This window comes from Camarhynchus parvulus, chromosome 27 (genome assembly GCF_901933205.1).
Source record: "Camarhynchus parvulus chromosome 27, STF_HiC, whole genome shotgun sequence".
NCBI classification, from domain to species: domain Eukaryota; kingdom Metazoa; phylum Chordata; class Aves; order Passeriformes; family Thraupidae; genus Camarhynchus; species Camarhynchus parvulus.
The window spans coordinates 1,801,396-1,829,343 of NC_044597.1; the positions used below are offsets into that span (position 1 = coordinate 1,801,396).

Sequence of the window (27,948 nt, forward strand, 5' to 3'; positions counted from 1 at the left end):
TGGAGTCACCCACAGGGTCTGTAAAACTGGATAAAAACCAACTGTGTGAATAAAGAGGGAGCTTTTCCCACCATGAAGAAAATGGAGTCTGATTTATCCTGACACACCAGTGCCTGGCACAGGGGACAGTCCTGCCCTGGGTCTGCTGGCCACTCTGTTTGTGGTACAGGCCAGGTGCCCTTGGCCTTTTTGCCCACCTGGGCACACATCAGCTTCTGTTCACCTGCTATCCATCAGCACCCTCAGGGCCACTTTCCAGCACTGGTGCTGTTTTTCCAGCCACACAGATGAATTCAAGTTCAGCTGGTCATTTGTGCCAGGAGGAACAGCCCCAGGGTCTGTGTGATTTTACTTTTTGTGCAGAAATTCCTCCCATTTTTTTCTACTATCAAATTTCTAAACAATACACTCAGATCCCTGTATGGGCTATGCATCTACTTCTTGTTGGCATCACTGCTGGGGGGTGTTTGTATGGGGTAAAATATTGGTGCTCTGGTGTTAGTGCTTGAGATGTGAAACCTGTGTTGATTTTTAGCTGTGGTGTTTGTGGTTGTGGTTTGGTTCTCTCTCATTTGGACAGTGCAATCCTGAAGTAAAGGGCTACTGGGGGGATGTTGTGGTGTTTGTGAGGTCCCCAGGACGAGGTGAGAGATGAGGATCTGACTCTGTGTTCTCAGAAGGCTGATTGTATTGTATTGTATTGTATTATATTGTATTGTATTGTATTATATTGTATTATATTATATTATATTATATTATATTATATTATATTATATTATATTATATTATATTATATTATATTATATTATATTATATTATATTATATTATATTATATTATATTATATATATATTACTATATTATATATTGTTCTGTTCTATTCTGCTATATATTATATTATAAATTATACATTATGTAATATAATATATAATATATAATACATTACTTTATAATAGTTTATATTATATATTATATTATATCTTATTATATATTATATATTATATTATAAATTATATATTATGTAATATAATATATATCATATAATATATAATATATGATATGATATGATATTACTAAAACTATACAAAAGAAAGAGAAGAATACAGACAGAAGGCTTAACAAGAATGAATAATAAACACTGGTGACTGACTCCTCAGAGTCTGACACAGCTGATGGTGATTGGTCATTAAAAACAATTCACATGAAACCAATCAAACAAGCACCTGTTGGTAAAGAATCTCCAGCCACATTCCAAAGCAGCCAAACACAGGAGCAGCGAATCAGATAATTATTATTTACATTTTTCTCTGAGGCTTCTCAGCTTCCCAGGAGAAGATCCTGGGCAAGGGGATTTTTCCAGAAAATATCACAGTGACAGGATGTAAATATTGATTTTTGGTGCAAAGTCTTGCAGTTGGGCTTTGAGATCACATTGTACCAGTGAGGGTGGTGGGCTCTGTCACCCTGCTGTGTGTCTGTGTCAGTGCTTTTGGTTTTCTTGTTTAACCCTAGAGGTAAGCTGGGTGTTCCTTTTGAGCTCCCACAGCCCTGTGAGCAATGCAGAACCTTTCTGGTACACATCAAAATAAAATACTGATCTCTCTTCCAGGCATGTTGTGGTGAAGACCTCTCCCAACCACAAGTACATCTTCACTCTGAGAACTCACCCCTCCGTTGTCCCTGGCAGCATTGCCTTCAGCTTGCCCCAGGTATGGCATGGTTGGACTTTCTACTCTGCTACACCATAAGCAAAATCTCTTTTTTACGATCAGGATTGATGATAAGTTCTCTAATTGGAATAAATGTGTGCTGCAAATTTGATTTCTGCCAGCAGAAGTTCAAGGATGCTCATGCTGCAAGTGAAGTGACTGTGCTTATGTGGCTTTGATATATTTTTAGTGCATGGTGGGATAAAGATACTGGAAAATGTGTAATTTAACCTTTTAAAAATCCACCAGAAAGAACCTATTTGAAAAGGAAAAGCCTAAGCAGTATCTTCCCTTCCTTGTGAATCTTTATTGTTCCCCATTTTCCCTTAGCTTTAAAGGGTTTCTTTGCTGTGTTTTTCATTTTTAAGACCTGCTGGAAGTTTTATTGACCACATTCAGTCATTATTAGTATTTTTAGATGAAAAGTGCAATGAAATCCATAAAAAAAACCCCAAACCCCTTTGTCTCCTCTTTCTTAATTAAGTCATCATCAGATGTTAAATGATGGTTAGAATAAATAATGAATATAATTAACTTCCAAATTGAAAAATGAAGCTTGTAGCTTTTTACTGCTCACACTGAGTCTCATCCCATGAACCTGCAGCAGTTGTGGTCTCTGTTTCAGTACTTTAATATCTCCTTGCCACTCTCTGCTCTGTGCTGCAAACATAGCAGATTTTTTTTTTTCAGAGCACATCTTGGCACAAGCCCCCAGATGACATTTTGCCTTTTGATGTGCTGCTGGAACTGGGTCTGTCCCAATGAGTGGCTGGGGGATGTTATATTCACCAGTGTCTGGCTGTGCTTTGTGGTTTGTGATGCCCACAGTGCCCAGCAGGAGATGTTGGTGCTGGTCAGCTCAGTGCTCTCAGCTCTGGGGTTGATGTTTGAGTGTTGTGGTTGTTGTGGAGCCAAGGGGGGAGGCCTGGTGCTCCCCTTGGAGAAGGGGCTGTGCAGGGAGTGCTGCAGCCTCTGGGAGGTGAGTGCTTGGTGTGTAGGGTTACAGAGCTCTTGGGGTTGGAAGGGGCCTTTAAAGGCTGTCAGAACAGGGACATTTCCCACCAGGCCACTTTGTCTGCAGCCCTTGTCCAGTATGACCTTGAATGTTCCCTGGAACCTCTCTGAGCAGGGTTTTACCATTTTCATTCACCCTCTTTTAGTTGAAAGCCACTTCCCCTTTTTCTTTTTGCTACAGTCCCTACTAAAAAGCCTGTTCACTTGAAAGGATTTAAGCCCACTTTAAGTATTGAAAGGCCACAATGAGATCCCCCAGAGCCTCCTCCAGGCTGAACAATGCCCATTCCCTCAGCCTGATTCCACAGCAGAGCTGTTTCAGCCCTCTGAGCATTGGCCATTCCTGATACTGGGTTTTAATTTTAAAATTCCCAGTATTTCCCAGAGCCTCGGATAGTTGCAGTCAGTCTGACACCCACTGTGTGTTTACTGCTCCTGTTCAGGGGTGTCTGTGCTCTGAGGCCTCCAGAACATCTCTTTGTTGTACACTCACTATTCACATGGAGCTCTTGACCACCTTTATTCTGTGGTAATCTTGACTCCTAACACTGAAAGTTGTGACAAATTTTGTATCCTGAGAGCCTAAAACACAAATTGCTGTGCAGTGATGATAAACCTTTAGCAGAAACCAGCCAGGTGAGCATGGTGGAGGTTGAAGAAGAAGAAAATCCACAGAGAAGATCTTGACAAACCTTCCCCCAGAGGGTGCTGGGCACTGCCCAGGCTCCCCAGGCAATGGTGCCAGAGCTCCAGGAGGGTTTGGGCATCACTCCCAGGGATGCCCAGGGTGGCATTGTTGGGGTGTCTGGGCAGGGCAGGAGCTGCACTGGATGATCCTTTGTGGTCCCTTCCCACTCAGGATATTCTGTGGATATTGGAGAGGGTGTAAAGGGAGAAATGTTCACTTTTTAAGCAAAGTCATTGTGTTCCTTCTCCCAGACAAAAAGGCAAACACAAATGACCATAAACTACAGCTTTTCCAATGTGATCTCCCCAGAGCTGTTTGTAATGACCCCTACCTGTGCCTGGTGCCTCTATTTGTTACCTGAGGGGTTGTAAACATGGCACAGCCTGTGATGAGGGCTGAGAACACACTGCAGCAGCCACTGGGAAAGCCACAACTTTGCAGTCATCAAGCCAGAACTGTTGGAATTGTAAAGGTTATAGATTTTTTTGTGTCACATAATTCGTGAACCATTTCCTACTTCTGCAGTTCCATGCAGCACAAGCCTCTCTAAAGGAATATCCAAGGGACCTAAGGATTTGAACAGTTTCATTTTTATTGGTTCTCTTGGTTCAGGTAATATTGTACCTTGGAGCACATTAGAACAAGCTTTTCAAATGCTCATGGGGTGTGTAACAGCCATTCTGGTACCTGTGGATGCTCAGAACCTGGGCTTTGGTAGGAAATGAGCAGAAGGACAAAAAGCCCCATCCAGCGCCGCAACTTCTGCCTCCAGCATGGTGGGGAGACCAGCAACATGAAGGAGGTTGGACAGAACAACCTTCTGAGGTCACAAGAATTATTTAGAGAGATTATTCAATGTTTTTGACTTGTTTCCTGTTAATTTGAGGGTCTTTGGGATATTCCATTCTGCCCCTTTTTTCTGCTGCTGAAGGTTCTCTGGGGGATCCTGCTCCTTTGGGTGAGGAGGCTGCCTTTGAGAGGGCAGCTGTTCTGCAGGACAGGTGTTTGTTCTGAGGGCCAGGTGCTCTGCAGGACAGGTATTCTGACCTTTTTCTCTTATTTTTCAGAGAAAATGGGCCGGCCTTTCCATTGGGCAGGAGATCGATGGTGAGTCAGTCAGAGCAATTGGGATGTGTTCATAAAGCTGAATTCATGTTTCCATCCTGAAGGGAAACTGAACTGGGAACTCACAGAGCTCCAGTCCTTCTCCAGAGCCCCATCCCATGGGGGCTCAGCTCCTTGTTAGTGAAGGAGCTGCTCTTCTCTCTGCAGCTTTTCTGCTTTTAATGTTTTCCAGACCTGGGCAGGCTGTTTTGGCAGTTTCTCCAGATACCTGCTGGTATCTCAGCCTGGCTCTGTGTGGGATGTCAGCGTCCACATGCAGATATGAACATAGAACATGGCCTGGATAGCCTGTTCTGGGTCTCTGGAGAACACTCCCACTAACAGAGGGCAGCTCTTGTCCTTGGGGAATTTCTTGGCACCAGCAGTGGAATGGATGGGGATGTTTTAGTTGCAGGAGCAGCAGTGTGCCCTGCAGTGCTGAGCTTTGGGAGCAGCTCTGATGTTTGCACCAGTAACTGACCACAATATTCTGCAGCAAGGTGAAGGGCTGAGGTGAATCTCTGTTCCTATTTTAAGTCTTCCTTGAGCCTTGCAAGCCTTGGTGAATGTTTGGAGGAGAGCAATTAGCTCTTTTGTTGCTTTGTGCTGTGTATCACTATTCCCTTTGCCTGGATCACTGTCAGCTTCAGGTGCAGCTGCTGGAATGCTGAGCAGACTCCTGGCAGAGTTGTTCCAGGAGGATCTCTGTGTTCTTTGCTACAGCAGGTCCAGGTAATGGATCACATTTGTTCTTTGGACCATCAGGAGTCACCTCTGTGCTCCTGGGGAGGGCAGCTCCTCCTCTGCCTTGCTGGGATCCTGCACTGGAGGTCACTGTTCAAGGGGCTTTGCCTCTGGAGTAGCTCACAGTGGTTCAAGGAATTCCCTCCTTTGGGACTGTGGGCAGAGCTGGTGGCTGCATCCTCTGTGAGGATGAGGAGGGCTGGGCCTGAGCAGTGCTGTGGCTCTGTGGCTTGGTTTGAAAAGCCAGGTGTCTGCTAAGGAAGGCAGGAGCCTCCCTTGATATGGAAATTGCAAACCCCCTCCCTCAGAATTATAATTTTGAAATTAAGGGGCTCTCAGACAAAAATATGGGAGTAGGAATAACAGTTCTTTACTAAGAAAATTAAAAATACAAATACAATCCAAGCCACTGCCAGAGTCAGAGCAGTCCCTGCCCCCTGTGTGTCAGGGGTGGCACAGCCCCATCCCATGGGGGCTCAGCCCTCCTGCAGTGCCAGCTGTGCTGCTGCTGGAGCAGGGATCCTGCACAAGGGGGGAGTTTTCCTCTGCAGCTCCAGGGCTGCTGCAGATGGGCCTGGGCTCCCTCTGGCAATGCAGGGCAGCAGAAAGCTGCTCCTCTGGCAATGCAGTGGGCAAAGGCTGCTGTGCTGTCCCAAAGCTCAGATTGCGTCCAGGTAGGAATGCTTGGCTCCTCCCCTGGGCGGAGAATCTTCCCATGGCATGATGGAATTTGATCAGCCATGCAGGGACACTCACTGGCCATGGACAGCAGATAATTAGTAATTAATGGCCCATGAACAGCAGAGATCTCCTGGAGGGAGGATGGGTTGTGGGAGAGATAAAGAAAACTGCCCAATGAACAGAAGATACCTGCCCCACCTCTGACAGATGGTGATAGAATTCACATCCCCATTTCCAGCCTCAGACACTGTGGGTGTGAGGTGCTCCTGGGGCAGCTCCCTCCTGGCTGGTTGTTTTCCCAGCTCCTTTGGTCTCAGCAGCTGCATGAGCACAGATCATACTCAGATGTGTTTGTGGGACAGCTGGAGTGGGTGTCTCTGCCTCTCTGGATGTCCCACAGACGAGGATTTGAACCTTGGGGAGACCTTCCTGCTCCATACAGTGACCTGGAAAGGAGCTTGGTCTCTTCTCCCAGGAGAAAAGGGACAGGATGAAAGGAAACAGTCTCAGGTTGTGCCAGAGGAGGTGTAGGTTGGATATTAAGGAGAATTTCTTCACAGAATGGGTTGTAAAGGCTTGGAACAGGCTGCCCAGGACAGTGGTGGAGTCACCATCCCTGGAAGTGTTTGAAGAACTGGTGGATGTGGCACTTGAGGACATCATTTAGTGCTGACCATGGTGCTGGTGCTGGGTTGATAGTTGATCCTGGTGGCCTTTTCCAATCTGATGGTTCTGTTAATCTGTGATTTTTTTGCCTGCTGGTCTTGTTTTAACTGAAGAAGAACCTATAACAGGGGAAAATTAATTCATAAATTAATTCGTTTCTCACCCTTGTTTGGCTGATCATGTGCCAACTCTCTTTCAATGCTTTTCAGTTCTCAGGTCTTTTGGGGAAAGAAGCACTGATATTCTGTGTGATCAGCTCTCAGAGCAGTTTGTGACTGTCCTTGTCCTGGGCTTTGCTGTAAAACCTCCCAGCTACGTGGGAGCCTGTGTTAACAAAATAATGCAGTGATTCTGTGCACAGTGACTAAATGTCATCTGACTCCGTGCTGGGTGGAAGGGATTTGTAAAAACATTCTGCAGGTAGGGAGAAGTGTTCACAAAGCCAGTGATTTCCCAGGGCTCCTGCTTTGTCCTGGTCCCCTGATAATGTGGAAGCTGTGTTTTAAATGTCAGTGTAAATGCAGCCCACAGCTCTGTGGAGCAGTGATGAGTCCTGCTGAGCCCCTGATGATGCAGTAAAGGTTTTCCAGGTGAGTGATTTTCCTGGTGGGAAGGCACAGTGCCCTGATGGATGTGTCTGTCCTGCCTTCTGTGCACTCCAGCTGCACCAGCTCCTGTGTTCCCAGCAGAGATGCCCAGCTGGAGCCAGGGCAGGCTGTGCCTTCCCATCCCAGGGAGGTTCCTGCTGCCTTCCCAGAGCCAGGAGGTCCCTGCTACATTCCCAGCCTCTCTCTGGGACATTTCAGGCTCTTGGAGCTGGTGCTGTGCTCTGCTGGGTTTGCTGCATCCCCTCAGCACTCAGTCCTGGCTGTAAGGGCTGCTGACACCTCATGATGTGACCAAATCCAGGGACTGATATTCCAGAAACTTTTATTTGACAGAGCCATGAGGTTCAGCAAGGAGAAGGAAACTGCTCAGAGGTGACCTGTAAGGTGACAGGAGCTCCTGGTGTTTGCTTGCAGGCCCAAAGTGATCACCCTGCTGCTTTTGAAAGAACTCAGTGCAGCAGATCAGGAGTGGTGTTTTCATCTTTATCCCTATTTGCTGAAGATCTGTCTGTGGCAGCTCCTCCCAGGGAGGATGTTTGGGGTGTGCTGTGTGTTCTGGTCACACCTTCAGCAGGGACAGGCTCTCCTTGTTCCCTTCAAGTGAACAATCCTGGGGGCTTGTTTGGCCATCAGCCTCAGCAGCTGCAGGTTTGTTCTGGAGCCATTCTGCTGCCAGGGGCTGGACAGGAAATCACAGATGGAGTGAAGAGCCTTTCCCACATTCCCCTCCTCCTACTTCATCCTTGCTGCTCTTTGCTCTCCAGATTCAAAGCAAACCTTTAATGTTCCTCACTCTTCTGGAGAATCATTGGGCTGCTTTCTGCATTGCTGGGCCTGCCTGTTTGTCCTGCTCTTGGGGCACCCATGTGGGCAGTCCCTGGAGCTGTGGGTTGTGCTGCTCTTTCCTTTCCATCCTCTTCATCCTCTTTCCACCTTGAGTGGGCTCTTGTTTCCCATGTGCTGTGCCTGTGGGATCAGGGTGGCAGTGGCTGTGCAGTGCCTTCCCTGCCCCTTGGCTTTCTGTCCAGGGGATTCTGCATCACTGAAGGGAACCTGGAAATGTCAGTGTGGGCCCAAGGGCACCTCTAGGGTGGAGGCTGTTTCCTCAGTGTCAGGGGTGTGCTTTGTTTTGGGCTGACAGATTGCATTGCTGCATTTGAATGTGCAGTAATTCACTTTCTGCTGCCTCATCTGGAGAACAGCTCAGCAACCTTGTCACAGAAACCCAGTGATGGCCTCTTGTCACTGCCTTTGGGCAAGGCAACACTTAAAGCTGCTTTTGGGCTTCTTGGAGATGTGTCCAAACCCTTGGGTGGAGATACAGCCATGTGGGACCATAGCACATCTTGATTTGCTTTCATTGTCCTCATCCCCCAAAGTCTGTGTGATGTTTGAGCTGTTTTAAAGGTTTATTAAGAGTTTTTAGAGCAATGCAGGCATTTTCAGTGAAAAATGGGACTTTTCAGTAGCAATTTTACTGTATTTTTAACCTTTTAGTTGAACATGGGTTAAGAGAAATACGGGTCTCTAGCAGAAATAATATATTCAGTTTTACCAAGTGAAATTCTCAAGGGAAGAGTGTGTGTTGCCAAACATATTTAATACACTGGGGGGACCTTGCTGTCCTTAAATGTGCTGTTTCTTGTGTTTTTTTCAGTTTCCTTATACACTTTTGACAAGACCAAGCAGTGCATTGGCACCATGACCATCGAGATTGACTTCCTGCAGAAGAAGAACATTGACTCCAACCCCTATGACACAGACAAGATGGCTGCAGAGTTCATCCAGCAGTTCAACAGCCAGGCCTTCTCTGTGGGCCAGCAGGTGAGCTGTGCTCTGGGGCTTTGAGGGACCATCTGAGGGTACCAAGAGCTCTGCAAAGGCTGGGTGAGGGGCAGGAATTGTTCCTTGTTTGAAGGGATGCCTCAGGTTTTGGCTTATCTATTCTTCAGGTTCTGTGCTGCTTTAGTGGGTGGGTCTGGGCTTCATATCAGGGGATGGTGACCTCTCTGCACAGAGCAGGGAGACAAAACAATTCCTTCTCTAGCTGGGGACCAAAGACAAATGATCCAAATCTCAGCCCAAGAGCACAAACACCGTGGGCTGAAGAGAGAAAAACAAGGATGGGACTTCATGGGCTGGAGCTGTTAATTGGATAATTAGCTCCAATTGTAAATGGAGCAGAGCTTATAGAATTGAGAGACCCCATTACCCCGTGGTCCATTTTGGGTTCACCTGGGCTGTAGCCCTGGCTGGGCTCCTGTGCTGCCCAAGGTGGATCCATTGAGTCCTTTTAATAAATCCCTGCTTTATTCTTCAGCTCTGTCCAGTCTCTGTTCTAGGCCAGCCTGCACAAGGATGTCTTTATGAACAGTAAAACCTTTGTGACTTTCACAGAGAGCATAGGCAGAGGAGTTTAGAATCTGCCCTATCCTAAATCTGTGAGGAAAATCCCAGGGCTTGGGAGAGTTTGGGTCTCTCTGTGTTGTGCCTGGTTGGATGTGAGCATAGCAACTCGTGGAGTATTTTAGGAAGTCACTTTTGCCTCCTTCTGTATAAGATCAAGAAAACCACCAGGTTTAATTCATTCTCAGTGGCACCTCCCAAGTGCAATGTATTTTATTATTCTGGAAGTGTCCCAGGCCAGGCTGGACAGGGCTTGGAGCAGCCTGGTGTGGTGGAAAGTGTCCCTGCTATGGCAGGGGTGGCACTGGATGAGCTTTAGGGTCCTTTCCAGCCTGAACTGTTCTGGGATTCCATGATTTATTGCTGCTCTGGGGACTTCAGGAGAGAAACAGGGATGAAATATATTACTTGGGGAGCTTGGAAAGCTGATGTCCCTGTAATTGAGCCTGCAGGGGTCTGCAGCAGAGGGACTTCAGCCCCTGCACAGCCCTGTGTGACTGTCTCTGCTTTGCCTTGCTCTCAAAACAGGTCAAGGTTGGTCTCTCATAGCATTTACACCTTGCAGAGTGTGAATCTTATGCCAGTTGGAAATACAAACTCAAGGAAAGGGAGGCAAGGCTGCAGACCCAGCCTGCTTTTCTGTGGGATGGACTCTACTTTTCATTACACTCGTTCTGTCTCTCATTAGCACTGTTCCTGGAGTGTCCTTGTCAAGCTGAAATGGAAAATATCGGAAAGTTTTGAGCTAAATTGTTCTCCATGACTAGCAGCAATTATTGAAGTGAGAGGGAAATGTCATCAGATGATACAGAACACTGAGCTGGGGAGAAGGGGAGGGGGGAATAGATGATTTTCTTGGAAGGAGGATTTTTCTTTGAGCTTCTCCAGCTGACTTTGTGTTCTGTGACTTTAGGTCTGTTACTCTGATATTGGGGCAGGGACAGCACATGGTCAGCACTCCAGACTGAGAGTTTTGCAGGGATTCCTGTGAATCCAGAGCTTTACAGGGAGCTGCTGGGTGTTTAACTCAGTCTTCAGGCCTCTCTCCCTTCAAATCTTACTAGTCTTGTCAAAATCGTTTTAAACTTTTTTTTTAATGAGATTTGTTTTCCCTTTCCACAGCTGGTGTTCAGCTTTAATGACAAGCTGTTTGGGTTGTTGGTGAAGGACATGGAAGCCATGGACCCCAGCATTCTCAAAGGGGAGTCTGGAACAAGCAAAAAGCAGAAGGTGGGCTCCCAGGAACTCCTGTGCATTCCTTGGGGACTGCAGAGCTGCAAGTCTACCAGACAATGCCACCAAGGGCAGTTTGGGTGACCTACCTTTGGAGAAGTCACACATCTGCCTCATCTGTGTGTCAGAGAGACAAAGAGCCTTGTCTGCAGTTCAGTGCAGCCTCCACTAAACTGCAGAGCTGGGGAGGATACAGGAATTTTGGGTTTTAGGTACTAATTCATGGAAACAGCCTCTCTTGAGTTTTTTGTCTTCCAGATATGTCCAGTTTTGATTTTTCCTTCTGTAGAAAGGACATGATTTTATTTTCTCCTTTACTTGCTGAAATAAAATAGTTGGGTTTGAACTAAACCAGGAACTTCTAAAAGCCAGGTTGTTGTACCTGGTGAGCTTCTCCATTCAGTGCTGTTTGTTTTAGAGGAGCAGTTGGTATTTTTCATTCTTCTCAGGAAGTGGAGATCTTGCTGCTTTTTCCTGCCTTCTGAGAAGTTCTTGGAGATACCTGGAACAATCTGAAGCTGAGTCTAATGGTAATTAATGTAATTATTTCTTTCCCTTCCCTTTGCAGATAGAGGTTGGTTTGGTTCTTGGAAACAGCCAAGTTGCCTTTGAGAAAGCTGAGAACTCCTCTCTCAATCTGATTGGTGAGTTCCTGCACCCACAGAGAAATAATGCTTGAGGTCTGCTGCTTTTCAGGCCAGGGAGACTTCATTGCCTCCAGGCTGTTGTTTGTCTTCACTCCTAGGCTGAGATTAGCAAGGCCAAATGGACCAGTAGATCCAGAGGCAGCAGCTGTTTGAAATATTTTATATTTTCTTTTATTTTATTTTAATATTTTATTTAATATTTTAATATTTATTTCATCAGAGAATGATGTTTTCAGGGACAGTAACAAGCCAACAGCTCTCCCATTAAATTTAATTAAAGGAGAAAGGATTGGGAAATAAAGAGCTTTTAAAATGTGTGGTCAAAATGTCAAAGTCCTGCTCTTTGGAAGGAGCTGCAGAACAGCACTGGGGGTTGTGTGGAACTACTTCCAGGAGTTTATTCACACAACTGGGAACTGATTTAAAGAGAGAGTTTCAAATCCCTGTGTGCAATATCACACTTGGCCATCGAAGAAAGTGGGGAATAATTGGTGTGTCCTCCACACATTCCTTTAGAGAGAAACTGCTGCAGGGGTTGGGCTGGATCTGGAGTGTTCCATAGAGGCACCAGTGGGAGTGGTGGGACCTGGGCCCTTCCCTGCAGTGGCTCTGTGTGCCCTGGGGCTGGGGCGTTTCCTGGGCACCAGGGACACCTGCTCTTCCTTTAGCTCTTCCTTTGGCTTACCAATGGTACAAGGTGGGTGACTCTTTCCAGGCTTCAGCTGCAGATCCCTCCCTGGCTGTGATTCAAGGCCAAACACACACTTTAATTTTAATTTTTTCTTGTTTTTCTTCCCTGTTTTGTTCCTTCCTCCCAGAATCCATGAGCTAGGGCCACTCCTCCTTTTGCTGCTGCTGTTGCACAGATCAGGAGTGGCAGCTGCAGGCTGCTCAGGGAGCCATGAGGTTTATTTTTGCTGCAAAGCACAGCTCTGCTTGGCTGGAAGTGCTCAGTGCTGGGAGTACTTGGTACAGGAATAAACCCTCTGAGGGGAGCAGCCACTGAGGAAAGGAGAATTCAGCTCATCCAGCACTGCAGGAGCCTGTGGCAGGGGCTGAGGTTTGATGCTGCCCTGAAGGGCCACACTTGGGGCCACATTTGGGGCTGGGACTTTGTGTCCTGCAGCTGCTTTTTGTGCCACAGTCAGTGCAGGCAGTGGGAGGGTGTGAGGCTGTTGTGTAACCACACCTTGCACCTCAGCAGAATTTTGGGCTGAGCACTCAGCCTGTGCTGAAACCCTAAATTATTGTATTTGTGGGGACCCTCATGGCAGGGAGGAATGATGAATCTGACTCCATGTTCTCAGAAGGTTAATTTATTATTTTATGATACTATATTATATTAAAGAACACTAAACTAAACTATACTATACTAAAGGCTAATTTATTAAAGAATAAGATAATTAAAGAAATATAATTAAAGAAATATGATATGATATGATATGATATAATATAATATAATATAATATAATATAATATAATATAATATAATATAATATAATATAATATAATATAATATAATATAATATAATATAATATAATATAATATAATATAATATAATATAATATAATATAATACTAAACTATACTAAAGAATACAGAAAGGATACTTACAGAAGGCTAAAAAGATAATAATGAAAATTTGTGACTCTTTCCAGAGTCCCAACACAGCTTGGCCCTGATTGGCCAAAGAGTGAAAACAACTCAAACCAGAATCCAATTTAAAAATCACCTTTGGTAAACAATCTCCAAACACATTCCACATGAGCAAAACACAGGAGAAGCAAATGAAATAATTATTGTTTTCATTTTTCTCTGAGGCTTCCCAGGAGAAAAATCCTGGGCAAAGGGATTTTTTCAGAAAATGTGAATATGACACTAACACAGCTCTGTGGGCTGCAGATGGCTGTAATTAAGCATCCTAACGAGGGTACAGCTGTTAATAGCACCAAATGGAACTTGCAGGGGCAGGGCAGTGAGCTCCCACCTGTGACTGTGGGATCACACCCATTCAGGTTTCACTCTGCTGTGAAATAACCCTGTTCACTGAGGGTTATTTCAGCAGGGGATTGTACCTGGTTAATATTCAGAGCCATAAAATGCCCTGGCATCTCCCTCTTGGCATGTGTGGGAGAGCTGCTGCACTGGGAATAGGGTCCCTTCCCCAGGATTCTGTTTCGTTGTCTTCAGACAAGACAAAAGAGCTTCTTGTGCCTCAATTTACTTCTGTCAAATTGGTACTTCATTTAATCTCCTCATTGATCTGAGGCAGAGCTGCTTAATGTGCTGTGTTGGTCTCTGGGGAATTGTAAAGTTCTGAATAATTAAATTGTGAGAGAGGAGATGAAAGTGAAGTGAGTGTCACTGAGCTCTGCCTTCAATAAAGGGCCTGCATTATTTCAATAGAGAAGAATTGTAGTAATTTTTTAAAAAGCCAATTCTGTTTGTTCTGTTTAGCATAAAATTGTGTTATGAAACCACTGGAAGAGGTTTTAATCCAATCTGCACGAATTTTCCTGTGCTGAGGTGCAGCCAGAAGGGGGGAGTGTAGGCCAAGCTCTGTGGGAGCAGGAACAGCCCTGGCTGAGGGTCTGACCTAAAAGCTGGAGTGCAGCACTGGGATAATAAACACAGGGGAATTGTGGATCTCCCTGCAGGGCTGTAGGTGCTCTGTGTCCCAAGTGCTGTCCCTGGCATCTGACCCAGAGGCACGTTCCTGTTTGTTTGTTTTGCTACCCTTGGAATTGAAATATTGATTCCAGATGTGTTTAGACCAGGATTAAAGAGTCTGGTTGAGCTCACACGGAGCTGCTGTTTGCTGTACTTCCTGGACTCTTGCTGCTCATTCATTATCTGGCTGAACTTGAAATAACTCTTAGAAGAGCTTGTGGAACAGAGCAGCAAAATGCACACTGGTTGTTTGCTAGGATGGGATATTGGGAATTAGGAACTGTTCCCTGTGAGGGTGGGGAGCCCCTGGCACAGGGTGCCCAGAGCAGCTGTGGGTGTCCCTGAATCCCTGGCAGTGCCCAAGGCCAGGCTGGATGGGACTTGGAGCCACCTGAGATAATGGAAAATGTCCCTGCCATGGCAGGGGGTGGCACTGGATGGGTTTTAAATCTCTTCCAACCCAAAGCCACCTGGACTCTGTGATCTCTGTGATGTTCTAGGGTGGGAATGGCCCCCATTGGGAAAACCATTAAGGGCCAACCCTTAAAGCAGTGTGCAAGTCTAAGGAAACATCCCATTTCTGCAGTAATTAAGGATATTTGGCAGCTCTTTGCTTTTTCTCTGGATTGTCGGATCTCTGAGTGTTTCCCTGGTAGCTGAGGGTGCTGAAAGCCACGTTGAAGGTTGATCTGACTGATAAAAGTGTCAGTGCTTGTTTATAGGCTTGAATAAACCTAAGTTGAGACTACATGGGTTTGCCAGCATCCTTCCAGGAGCATCTGTGCCTGTTTTCTGCTTCCTGAACACTCTGAGTACTCCCCATCTCCCCTGCAGAGGGGTGGGAAGCTCTGTGATGCCAGTGGCTGAGCAGCAGCAGGGAAAGGAGGTGGTTGAAGGGCTGCAGACCTGTGCTCAGGGGTCTGGGAAGAGATTGTGGAGCAGACAATGAACTGTGAGGGTTTATCAGGACTGGCCTTGGTTCTTCTGAGTAGTAAAGGAATTGTTCTGTGTGACTTTGCTGCAGATTGCTCCAGTATCTGGGGACTGAGTGGTGAGTGTGCTGCTGCTTTCCAAGGGGTTCTGGAGAAGGTTTGGAGAGGTGCAGATTTAGAACCTGAGGTCTGTACAGAAAAAATCAACAGAAACTGTAATAAGGCATTAAATTAGAATAAAAGGGTGATGCACTGGGAAAGGCCAGCCTGTCTTGTCTAAGGGCAGTCCTACCTCGTGATCCTGCAGGAATCGGAGAGCTCTGGCAGCAGGGCTGACATGGGCTGATTGTCAAAGCTCCTCCAGCAAAGTTCTTTGTCAAAGTTCCTTAGGAAAGAATCAAAACAGAGATCTGTGGGAGAGAAGGTCCTTGCATGAGTCAGTGAGTGATGAAAGGGAAGGAGGAAATGGCTGATGGCAGTGGAGTTCAGTGGGAATCTCTTTGCTGTTCATTGTAGTTATTGAATAAGCTGGGAAAAGGCTGGAGCAATGAGGTGCCCAGGCTGGCTCTGGCTGAGCTCAGGGACTGGAGGCAGGAAATGGCAGGGGAGATTCAGTGCAGAGGACTGTCAGTGATGTGTGGGAGGAAGAGCTCTCCTGACCTGGGTAAAACTGGTGGCTGTAGAGGGCCCAGATCCCAGGCAGGATTATTGTATTTGCAGGAAGGAATGATGAATGTGACTTCATGTTCTCAGAGGGCTAATTTATTACTTTATGATCCTATATTATATCAAAGAATATTATACTAAACTATACTAATGAATACAGAAAGGATACTTACAGAATGCTAAAAAGATAATAATGAAAACTTGTGACTCTCTCCAGAGTCCCGACACAACTTGGCCCTGATTGGCCGTTGAATCAAAACAATGATTCAGTCATTAACAATGAAACAATCATTACTTTATGATACTGTATTATATCAAAGAATACTAAACTATGCTATACTAAAGAATACAGAAAGGATACTTACAGAATGCTAAAAAGATAATAATGAAAACTTGTGACTCTCTCCAGAGTCCTGACACAGCTTGGCCCTGATTGGCCATTGAATCAAAACAATTCACACCAGAATCCAATGAAACAATCTCCAAACACATTCCACACATGAGCACAACACAGGAGAAGCAAATGAGATAAGAATTATTTTCCTTTTTCTCTGAGGCTTCTCAGCTTCCCAGGAGAAAAATCCTGGGCAAAGGGATTTTTCCAGAGAATGTGAATGTGACAGCAGGATCAAGGCAATGAATGCTGCACCCATCTTGCGGTGTGTTCCTGTTGTTAGGAGCTGTTAAACTTGGCTGCTAAGAATGATCACATCTTGTTCTGGAGGGATATGAACAAAGCAGAGCATCCATCATTCTGTACCTGTACTGAAGGTACAACCAAACTGCAGCACCTGCAGGTCCATTTGTCTGTCAGAGGGTGTGGGAGGAAGAGAGAAGAGGAACAAGGGTTCCAGTGTGGAGCTGCTGCTGCACAGGGGAGAACAGCTGGCACTGGGAAAGGCAGGACTGAGGAGGATGCAGGACAAACCTGCATCATCCCAGCTGGCCTGGAACAGGGTGGACACTGGTTCTGGCAGCAGCCACATGGGCTGGGTGCTGAGGTTATGTGGTTCCAGGGTGAATCTGTGGATTCTTTAATACATAGGAACAACACCTGGCTGGAGAAACCCCTGATGTGAGCAGTGGGAAGGCTGGGGATCATTTACCAAGCTGGGTCCCTGGTGTCCTGTCCTTGTGTCCTCCTGGCCAATGTTTGAAATTGAGCACAGAGTTTGTGGGATGGGGTCTGACCTGCAGAGCTGTTCCTGTGTGTGCTGCACTTCTGCTGGACTGTGTGTTTGAAACCATTTCTTGGCTTTTGCAGGTAAATCAAAGACCAAGGAGAACAGGCAGTCAATCATCAACCCTGACTGGAATTTTGAGAAGATGGGCATTGGAGGCCTGGATAAAGAATTCTCTGATATTTTCCGAAGAGCTTTTGCTTCACGAGTTTTCCCACCTGAGATTGTGGAACAAATGGGTGAGTATAACCTGGAAAAGGTTAGAATGAGGATAACCTGGAAAAGGTTATATTGAGGATAACCTGGAAAAGGTTCTAATGAAGATAACCTGGAAAAGGTTAGAATGAGGATAACCTGGAAAAGGTTCTAATGAGGATAACCTGGAAAAGGTTCTAATGAGGATAACCTGGAAAAGGTTCTAATGAGGATAACCTGGAAAAGGTTAGAATGAGGATAACCTGGAAAAGGTTCTAATGAGGATAACCTGGAAAAGATTACACTGAGGATAACCTTTCCGAGTATAACCTGGAAGAGTGTGGCTGGGGGACAGTCCCTGGTGTGTGAGGGCTGGACACACCCTGGTGCTGCTGTAACACAGCAGTTTCTGAGGGATCCAACAGAGCCTCTTCTTCCCCTGGTGCTTCCAGATGTATTTTGGGCTCTTGTTGCTTGGCTGGGGAAAGGAGACAAACCCAACACCAACACTCAGCCCTGCACATGGAATGTCTGAAGGAATGGTTTAACTGGATTCTGTTCTGGTGGAACTGAAACTGGGGCTTTGAGCAGCCTGGTCTGGTGGAAGGTGTCCCTGCCCATGGCAGGAGGTTGGAATGAGATGGGCTTTAAGGTCTTTTCCAACCCAAACCATCCCATGGTTCTGTGAAACCTTCGCTCCTTGAATGCTTCATTTATCCATAGCACTGACACTGCTCCTGTTCCTGACTGCCTGGCCATGTCTGTCCATACAGCTCAAAGGAAATTTTGTTTTAATGCTCCTGCCATAATCTCTTTCACATCCCATTTCTCCTGGCAGCTGCACCATGAGCCCAGTAAACCCAGCATGGGCTGTGAGCTCTGCTGGTCTGGTTTGAAGTGCTGACAGGCCATGGCACCTCATGGAGTCTGTGAAATAAAAACCCAGATTCTAAATATAACTTCTCTTTTTGGGTCAAGGGAAGGAAAGGCAGTCCCAGTACTTGGTAAACATCTGCTGGCAGGCAGATAAATGGTGCAGGGTTTAATTTTTAGTAAGCAGTGTGCAGCTGCAGGTGTCTGGTTGTGTCCCAGAACGTGGCTGGGGATGTTCTGGCTGCTCCTTGTTCTGGGAATATAATCTGTGTGGGCTCCTATTTGAACCTGGAATCCAGAGCTGTATCATTTCTGTGTGTGTTTATGTTTCTGATCCACCTTCCCTCTCCCCACAAATGAAGCAATCAAGATTTTGATTACAAACCAGATTTCCATCAGGAGCTACATCCTGTTTGTGTGGGGGTGTGTGGAGCTTCCAGTGCCTGTGGAATTGATGCAAAATAAACTTCCCTGGGATGTGCCTTCAGTCTTGTCTTGGGGATTTGGGCACGTATGGAGGAGCTGTGGAGAAACCCCAGGGCTGATTCTCTCTCTCTCCTGCCTTTTAATTCCTCTTGATGTGAGAGCTGAGGCCTTTTGGGGGATGCTCTTGGGTCTCGTGTTTTGTGGCTGTGGGCGAGATAAAACTTTCTGTGCTCCTGCTTGAGAACATAAAATGCTTAAATTTGTTAAATATTTAACTGCTCTGCAGAGAGAGGAAAGAAGAGAAATTATGCTGGCTGTGGAAAGAACAGTTTTTACCCAGAGGCACTGGTGGCCAGCTCAGCCTCCTGTACTTGAAATATTTTACCTTTTGAAGCAGCTATTGTGTGTATTCATAAAGTCTTCCCATGGAGCCAGGCTGGGAGAGCTGGGGCTGTTCAGCCTGGAGAGGACTCCAGGAATATCTTAGAGCCCCTTCCAGTGCCTAAAGGGGGCTTACAAAACAGAGGGGAGTGATTTTTTACATGGACAAGAATGGGAGTGGTTTTAAACCAGCAGAGGAGGGATTTGGGTTAGATATTGGGATAAATTGTTCCCTGGGAGGGTGGGGAGGCCCTGGCACAGGGTGCCCAGAGCAGCTGGGGCTGCCCCTGGATCCCTGGCAGTGTCCAAGGCCAGGCTGGATGGGGCTTGGAGCAGCCTGGGACAGTGGAAGGTGTCCCTGCCATGGCAGGGGTGGCACTGGGTGGGCTTTGAGGTCCCTTCCCAACCCAAACCATTCTGGGATTCTCTGATTCTGTGGCTGCAGTACAGAGCCCTGGGCTGGGACCACTTGTGAAGGTAAAAGGTAAAAGATAATTGGTGTTGTTTAATAAAGGAAGATAAATATTCTGTGAAGGACCACTGTATTTGGATTACCCTGGGCAATGAATTAAAGGTGTGCCCCATTAAATTACGTTTAGTACAAATATTCTTACTGTGCATGTTTACACCCAGGCTGCACAAAGAGACTTTTTTCAGGGAAGAAGTTGGACTGGGAGCAGAGCTCCTGAGCTCTGATTAACCCCAGGGCTAAAGAGCTTATCTGAAATATGAAAAAAACAAAAACTTTCTGACATTCATTTTCTTTGCCTTAGTTATAACTTGCTCTTAACTATATTTCAGATCTGAAATGTCAGCGTGACAGCTGTTCACCTTTGTGAATAATTTATTGGGAAAGGAAAAGATGGAATTTGCTTGCTGCCTGGTGCTGCAGTGCTCACCCAGTTGTGTTCTTTGCCCAGTGCTCCCAGACTGCAGCTTCCACGCCAAATGCAATAAATATTTCTGTCCAGAACTACACAGAGGCTCTATAGACCCTTCCAGCATTACTTGCAATTTGTGTGTGGTTTATCTAACTTCCATGGAATGTTCTGGGTTTGGAGCACATAAATCAATGTTAGTTAACCATGTCATCCAAGGGGGGAAACTCTGCTCTGCTGGTCTCTCCAAGCCTTGGTTTATCCAAGAGCAGGAATGTTAGATCAGCCCCAGCTGGGCACCAGCCCTGGCCTGGAAGGGGCAGTTTGCTTTTTTGCCATTTGTGGATGTCCCAGCCCTGCTCTGGTGGCTTTGGGCTTGCATGGCTCTGTAGGGAGCAGACACAGCTGGCAGCAAAAAATGCTATTAATAGAGACAGTTTATAGGGTCAGTATTCGTCTAGATCAGCTCCATGGTTGTGTGATGTGACAGAAGCCCAGAATGGTTTGGGTTGGAAGGGACCTTAAAGCCCATCCAGTGCCACCCCTGCCGTGGCAGGGACACCTTCCACTGGCCCAGGTTGCTCCAAGTCCCGTCCAACCTGGCCTTGGACACTGCCAGGGATGCAGGGGCAGCCCCAGCTGCTCTGGGCACCCTGTGCCAGGGCCTGCCCAGCCTCACAGGGAAGATTGACTGGTGCCAATCCTGTGGCTGCCAAATGGAATTAAATCCTTACCTGGATGAGGTTTCAGGAAGATGTCTGGAAACATTGGTGCCTCACTCATAGGAATGACACTTCTGAGGAAGGAACTTCACACCTTGGGGCACTGGTGGAGGGAGATACCAGGCAGTTCTCCCTGAGGGACAGCCCTTCACAGCCTGGTTTCCAGGGAATCCTCCTCCTTTCCAAGCCCTTTCAGGGTGTCTGTGCCAGCTCAGAGTAAAGCTGTGTCACTCTGTGCTGAAGGGAGTCTGCCTTTGGTTGCTCTCTGCTGCATCCTCTTGCTCCAGCTGAAGCTCCTCTGTTTATTTGACAAATGTTGTGGTTTATTCCCATCCATGGTAGGTGCTGGTTTTCTGCTGAGCCTTTAAACCCAGCTCATTCCACTGTTCTCTTTCCTTGTTATTTTTTCTTTCCCCCTGACTCCAACAGATGTTTATCCACTTGGAACAACATTTTTGATATTTGGTGCCTGGAGCTGTAACTTGCAACAAAACTGTAAAGTCCCTTCTCAGACTTGAAAACAAAACACTTGTGCTGACCCTTTTGAAAACAAAACACTTGTGCTGACCCCTTTTTTCCTTATTTAAGAACACTCTGGTGACCCCAAGCTTTGAAACAGAGTCTTGACTTGCAGCAGAAAAGGGATTTCTCTGACTCCTGTGGCACATTAATTGTTGTAGAGGCCTCCAAGAGCAAATTCTGCATGGACATGTTGTTTAACAACAGGTAGAGAAATGTTTGGTTTTACAGGTCACATTCCTTCTAAGAGACTGAAATGGACCCCAGATTCCCCATCCTCTCCTGCTTCCATAAATAAATTAAATCAAACTTTTTGATGGTGGTTTCTGTTTCCTGGGAATCATCTTAACCTCTGTTCTTGGCCTGCCCTCTTCGTCTCAGAGCTCTGTAATTTTGAAGTCCAGCTCATGATGGAGAAGTGAGGTATCAAGAACACAAGGGGAATATTGAAATGAGCAGACACTCAGATTATTTTCTTCCTCAGATTCTATCTGAAGTAGAGGCTTGTCTGTTAAGCTGCCTTAAAAATTCATGCATTAATGTTCTCAGAGTACTCAGGTACTGTAAGTGAAGAATAATGATGGAAAGGTTCTCACCCAGCTGTTCTGAAAATAGGGTAATTGTAATGAAAAATCAGTGTCAGGCATGTTTAACCTCAGCTGGGGTGCTGGGAATGCCAGGCCCTGCTGCTCTCAGCCTTTGCATCCAGCCTGCTCCTGTCTGTCCAGCATTCTCCAGGGCAGCTCTGGGATTCTGAGGCCATTTCTATAACCTCTACATCACCCATCATTATTTCTGCTCCCTTCCCTGCTCAGGACTGTGGTGTCCAACCCAAACCATGGATCCATTCTGGATCACCACGTTCTGGCTGTGCCTCTCTGTCTGGGCTGGGCAGAATCCTCACTGGGGTGATTTTTTTTTGTTTTGCATCATGCAATTAATTTATTTTTCCCTAATTAGACACTCATGCATCAGGTTACATGGATTTCAGATGAATTTAATCCTGCCTGTCTGTGTGTTTGTAGCTCTTGGCTTTGCAGTGTGCAGATTTAATTGGAGCATTCTGTTCTGTTCCATCTCCCAGGCACCACATGCCACTAAATTCAGGAGGGATCATTTCTCACTGTGCTTTAAAGTTTGTGGGGTTTAATCTACTTTTCATCCACCTCTAACTTCATTCAGCCTGTGCTTTTCCTGCATGTCTAGGAGGGTGTCTAACACATATTTATATCTTTAGGGAAGTCTAAATGTCCCTCTCTTGCTTTCTTTGTTTCCTCAAACCCTCTGTGTGGGAACCCCCATGTTTTCCTGCAGGGAAGTTGTCTCAGACTGGCCTAATAAAGTTGTTCTGGCTACTTCTTGTAGTCTTCTTTTCTTCTACCTACTTAAAAGACATTATCTCAGAATTTTCCAACCATCAGGTTAGTGCTAGCTCTGCACAACACAATCAGAAAACAGCTGAGTTGAAAGGGACCTCTCAATTGAGTCCAACCCCTGAGTTCTCTCCCTTTTCCCTTTACAACACCAGGGATGACATTCACCATCTCCCCCCTGGTTTCTCACCCACCCTGTTCAGGTTCTCACTGATTTTGAGATGATTTCACCCACTCTGAGCTCCCTTGGGTGAAGTCCATGTCCAAGTAATCTGCCAATATCCAACACTTGTGGGCTTTTGTGTCCCTTGTTCTTTTTCTGCTTCTGTTGCCTGTTCCTACCCATTTGTCACTTTTATTAATATCACCTGTCACAGAAAATGTCAACTCTTCACTGGTGTAAATAAGTATTTAACAGCTTGAACTCAGCATTTGCTGCTGTTAACTCTTCTTCCTTGCTGAGGATGGACCAGTGCTTTCCTAAAGGGATTTAACCTGAAGTGCTTTGCTCACCCTGAGGCACCTGGATCCAGGCTGGGTCTGGGCACTGAATTCCTTTAGGGAGAGCAGTGAGGAAATCAGTGACAAGTCTGTCACTTGCTTCCCATTCTGAAAAGCAGAGATTGACTTTGGTATCCCCCAGGGGTGAGGAGGAAAGTGAAGGAGCTGAATTAATCAGAATTCTGATGTAATTTGTTCATGTGCTGGGTTGCTGGATGCAATACAACTGGCAAACTTTGGAGGAGGGACCAATGCTTTCCTGTCCTTCTCATCCTAAAGGGATTTAACCTGAAGTGCTTTGCTCACCCTGAGGCACCTGGATCCAGGGCCTGCCAGGCTGGGTCTGGGCACTGAATTCCTTTGGGGAGAGCAGTGAGGAAGTCTCTGACCTCTGTCACTTGCTTCTCCTTCTAAAAATCAGAGATTGACTTTCCAGGGATGGGGAGGAAAGTGAAGGAGCTGAATTAATCAGAATTGCTGATGTAATTTGTTCATGTGGATGAGTACAACTGGAAACCTTTGGAGGAGGGAACAGGGTGGGGGGCAGGAAAGCTTCTGGGCACAGAGTGAGCTGACTTGAAGGACTTCAGTCCTGGGAGGGGTGTGAGAGATGGGGCTTCCAAATTCTGCACAGTCACCAAAGGAAATGATTCCGTTTTAACACAGGAATGAGGAAATGGGATGGAGGGAGGGGAAGGGGCCTTAAACCAAACCTGCAGCAAGGAATTTCTGCATGAGCCATCAGTGGGTTCTGGGAGGGCTTTGCTCCTGCTCCAGGTGGCTGCAGGGGTGTTGGTTGGTGGCATCACCAAGGTCTGGCACCCCCACTTTGTCCCCAGCTGTATGTCCCCACGCCCTGGGGTGTCTGTGTGTGTTCACAAGGCAGAAGTGTTCAGCAGCATTCCCAAATCCCAGTGTTGGCTTTCTGAGCAGGTGGGAATGACCCAGCTCTATCCCAGGATGCAGGGAATGCTGGTGGGATCTGTGCTCCTGGTTTCCAGGTGGGATGGGGCTCTGAACATCCTGGCTGTGCTCAGCTTCCCACAGAACCTGCCTCTGGAATTTGGGGTCTTTCTGCAGCTCTCCTAAGAGACATTTACTCTTTGCTACTGTGCTCACTTCCCTTAGTGCTTGGTTTTTCTTGTTTATACTCTTACCAAAATCCCTTTTCCTGAGTGTCCTGATGCTGGTTTTGTAGCCAGAGGCATTCTGTTGGAAGTGTCTCTCTGAGATGCTGATTTATTTTTATTTCTAGCACATTCCTTCAGAAATGGATAAATGCCCTTGTCATAAATCTCATTATTGCCTCCTGTTCAATGTGTGCACTGAGCTCCTCAGAGCTAGTGGGATGTGGTGAGGAATCCCTTTCCAGAGATCCATGGAGAACTTCACTTGGTCTTCTCTTTCCAGTGGCAAAGGATTTGATAAATCAAAACTCTGACCATTGAGAAAATAAAATTTCTGGTTCATGTGTGGCCCTTTCCCTGCCCCAGCTATCAGACACTCTGGGCTTACAGCATGAGAGGAGAGGGAAATTCCACCCAGCTCTACTTGTAGGGAAATTTTGCCTGTGTGGCAGGTGAAGCCTGGGAACCCTGAACTTCCTGTAACCTGCCCCAAGATGAATGTGCAGAGATAAAAATCTTCTTTCTGTGCTGGGGCCTTCCTATCCATGCAGGTTCCTGGTGGTGCATCTGAGTGATCCAATCCCACCAGAATGCTTTGATTTTAATTAAAAGGCGAATTACACTCCCAAGTAGAAAATCCCTCTGATACTAAATCAGTTCTTCTGATCTCTCCAATAAATTGAAGAAGGAGAATTGAACAAATAAACTTTATCTTGTCTTTGGGCAGGTGATGTTCTGGGTCAAAACAGAGTTTGACTTCCATTGGTAACACCAGTAACTCTCCCATTCTCAGCAGTTTTTATGAATTTTCCCTCATATTTTGTTTCCCATATTTGAGTTCCTGTTAATGTCCCTATTCAGCCTCTAACTGTCATTGAATGGCAGAATTTAAGGCTCAGGTTACAGCAATGACCTTTTTTCGGAGCTCATCAAATGATGAGCTGGTTGGAGATGTCTGCACAGCTGTAATTTGTGTTTAGAAAGATTCTCATAATAGTATTGACATTTGGGCCATGTTGGTGAAATCAGCAGAGGGGGAGATAAACTTAATCAAAATTCCTGTGTGGTGCAGAGGATCCCACTGTGATTTCAGAGGTAACATTTGTGATTTGTCATCACCTGTCTATTTTAATGAAGTCCTGCTTGTCCTTAAAACTTTGATTTTAGCTTCTGTAACCCTTTGGTTGCCTCTGTAACCCTTTGGTTGCCTCTGTAGCCCTTTGGTTGCCTCTGTATGTCTTTGATGGCCTCTGTATGTCTTTGATGGCCTCTGTAGCTCTTTGGTGGCCTCTGTAACCCTTTGGTGGCCTCTGCATGCCTTTGGTTGCCTCTGTAGCCCTTTGGTGGCTTCTCTATGTCTTTGGTGGCCTCTGTATGTCTTTGGTGACCTCTGCAACCCTTTGGTGGCCTCTGTAACCCTTTGGTTGCCTCTGTAGGCTTTTGGTGGCCTCTGTAACCTTTTGGTGGCCTCTGCATGTCTTTGGTGGCTTCTGTAGCCCTTTGGTGACCTCTGTAGCTCTTTGGTGGCCTCGTGCTGGAGCCCAGGAGCTGCTGGAGCATTGCTGTGCTGGGGTTTCCCTGCAGAGATCACTTTGTCAGCACCACCCTGGCTGGTGCAGTTTCGTTACAGGGCAGATCCTGTTCCCCCATGGTAACAATGCCCTCATGACAGGGATTTGACAGGAAGAGCTTTTAATTTATCTGTGCCTCATCCCTCCCCTGTGAGATTTGTCTTCAGTTTATGTTGTTTATGCTTTTGACTCACAGATGCCTCAGTGCTGACTCATGAGTTCTTAGGCACAGCTCTGGATTTCTGTAGTAAATTTTTATCTGCAGAGAAGCCCAGCAGGATTTATTTTCCCTCTCAGCTTTATTGCTTGGCTTAGCCAGTGCAGCACTGCTGCTCTCTGGGGTTTGGGAGGATCAGCTGCTCCTCATGGCAGTGTCCTGGAGCTTCACTGCAGTGAATGAACCAGAGAGAGAGGGAGGAGAGCCTGTGGGGTCACAGGAATTAAATAATATTGAGCAGTTGTTCAGACTGAAATCAATTCTTTATTGCCATCACCTTCAGGAGTAAGTGAAACCACAGCAGAGTGATAAGGTGTGGAATTTGCAGACAACCCCAACATGGGAAGAGATGAGAATCTTGACTCCATGTTTCAGAAGGCTCATTGATTATTTTATTATCTATATTATATTAAAAGAAAATGAAACATTAAAACTATACTAAAGAATAGAAGAGAGGATTTCATCAAAAGGCTTGAAAGGAAAAGGAAAGGAATGATAATAAAATCTTGTGACTGCTCACAGCCTCGACACAGGTGGCTGTCATTGGTCATCAAGTAAAAACAATTCACATGCTGGGTAAACAGTTCTCCAAATCACATTCCAAAGCAGCAAAACATGGAGAAGCTGAAGCTTCTCAGGAAAAAAGATCCTGACAAAAGGATTTTTCATAAAATATGTCCGTGACAATAAGGGGTGTTTGTCCTTTACAGGCAGAATTGCCCTGAGGTGTGACAGCCCGGAGGGCTCTGTGGGATGGGGTGAGGTTACCATGGATGGGTCACATTCTTAAAGAAGTCAATCCACAAAAATGGAGTAAAATCAGATTTTCATGTAGTCATTAAAAAATGGAAAAATCCCTTTGAGCTCCACCATTCTCCAAGCACTCCTGAGGCCTCCAGGTGGCTCTTCAAAATGCAGTTTATTCCATCCAAGATGTCACAGCAGTCCAGGGTCGTGGGTGACAGAGCTGTGCCCACATCTGTCAGCTCCAGCTGCAGGCAGGCCTGGAGACCCTTTAGTTTAGGTTACAATGCATTATAGACTTTTCTTTGCTGAGCATCTCCATACAGTAGAACCAATCTATACCTTAACTTTTATCTATAGCCTATCATAACTACTGTAATTACCATATTCATATAACTGTTCTCCAATCACTACAAGTTAGTACATTACAGTTTAAGCTAGAAGTTGTTTCTCAGTTTTCTTGCAGTGGAAAATTCTGAGACCTTTTTTCTACTTGCGACTTTGCTGACTTGTTTGCCTGTGCTATCTTTCTGCTTGGTAAAATCTTCTTGTTTCGGGTGGGTTTATCCTTTGCTCTAAGTCATAAAAAAAACCCAATCCTTCTAACTAACTCTAAGTGGTTATCCAGTAAGACTGGCTCACCAATTCTTTTCTTCTATGTCAAAACTTGCTTTCATTTCTATTCCTTCTTCATATTCTACATTCAAAAATCTTTCTGCCAAGCATCCATGCCCGTGAGACTTTCTCGTCAAACTTTCCTCCTTCCCAACACCCTCCTTTATTCTTTAGCTCCTCTAGTCTCTGTTCTAGCTCAGCCTTCTCAGGCATCCCTTCCCTGTCCCTGCAGGCTGCAAGCACGTGAAGGGGATCCTGCTCTACGGCCCCCCGGGCTGTGGGAAGACGCTGATGGCGCGGCAGATTGGGAAGATGCTCAATGCTAGGGAGCCCAAGGTGGTCAACGGGCCCGAGATCCTCAACAAATACGTGGGGGAGTCCGAGGCCAACATCAGGAAGCTGTTTGCTGATGCAGAGGAGGAGCAGAGGAGGGTAAGGACACACAGCCGTGGGGGTGGTGGGAATGAGACCATGTGGGGTCTTTGTGAGGGTCCCCAGGAGAAGGGAAGAGATGAATCTGACTCCATGGTCTCAGAAGGCTGATATATTGTTATGTTATGTTATGTTATGTTATGTTATGTTATGTTATGTTATGTTATGTTATATAACATTATATTGTATTACATTATATTACATTACATTATATTACATTACATTACATTATATTACATTACATTATATTATATTATATTACATTACATTATATTACATTATATTACATTATATTACGTTATACTACACTATATCATACCATATCATATCATATTGTATTATATCATATTATATTATTATACCATAATATACCATACTATATTATATATCATATCATACTATATCACATAATATTATATCACATAA

The 27,948-nt window shown here is 45.7% G+C and overlaps 1 protein-coding gene across 2 annotated transcripts in view; it reads left to right on the top strand.

Moving 5' to 3' along the window:
- Nucleotides 1-27,948, top strand: part of NSF (N-ethylmaleimide sensitive factor, vesicle fusing ATPase) — a 72,997-nt gene that overhangs the window by 18,563 nt on the left and 26,486 nt on the right. For both annotated transcript variants that reach the window (XM_030966441.1, XM_030966440.1), the window contains exons 3-9: nucleotides 1,609-1,708; nucleotides 4,478-4,517; nucleotides 8,871-9,037; nucleotides 10,742-10,849; nucleotides 11,421-11,496; nucleotides 17,032-17,187; nucleotides 27,323-27,522. In XM_030966441.1, the coding sequence (XP_030822301.1) occupies nucleotides 1,609-1,708; nucleotides 4,478-4,517; nucleotides 8,871-9,037; nucleotides 10,742-10,849; nucleotides 11,421-11,496; nucleotides 17,032-17,187; nucleotides 27,323-27,522 (847 nt within the window). The remainder of the gene's footprint in view (nucleotides 1-1,608; nucleotides 1,709-4,477; nucleotides 4,518-8,870; nucleotides 9,038-10,741; nucleotides 10,850-11,420; nucleotides 11,497-17,031; nucleotides 17,188-27,322; nucleotides 27,523-27,948) is intronic.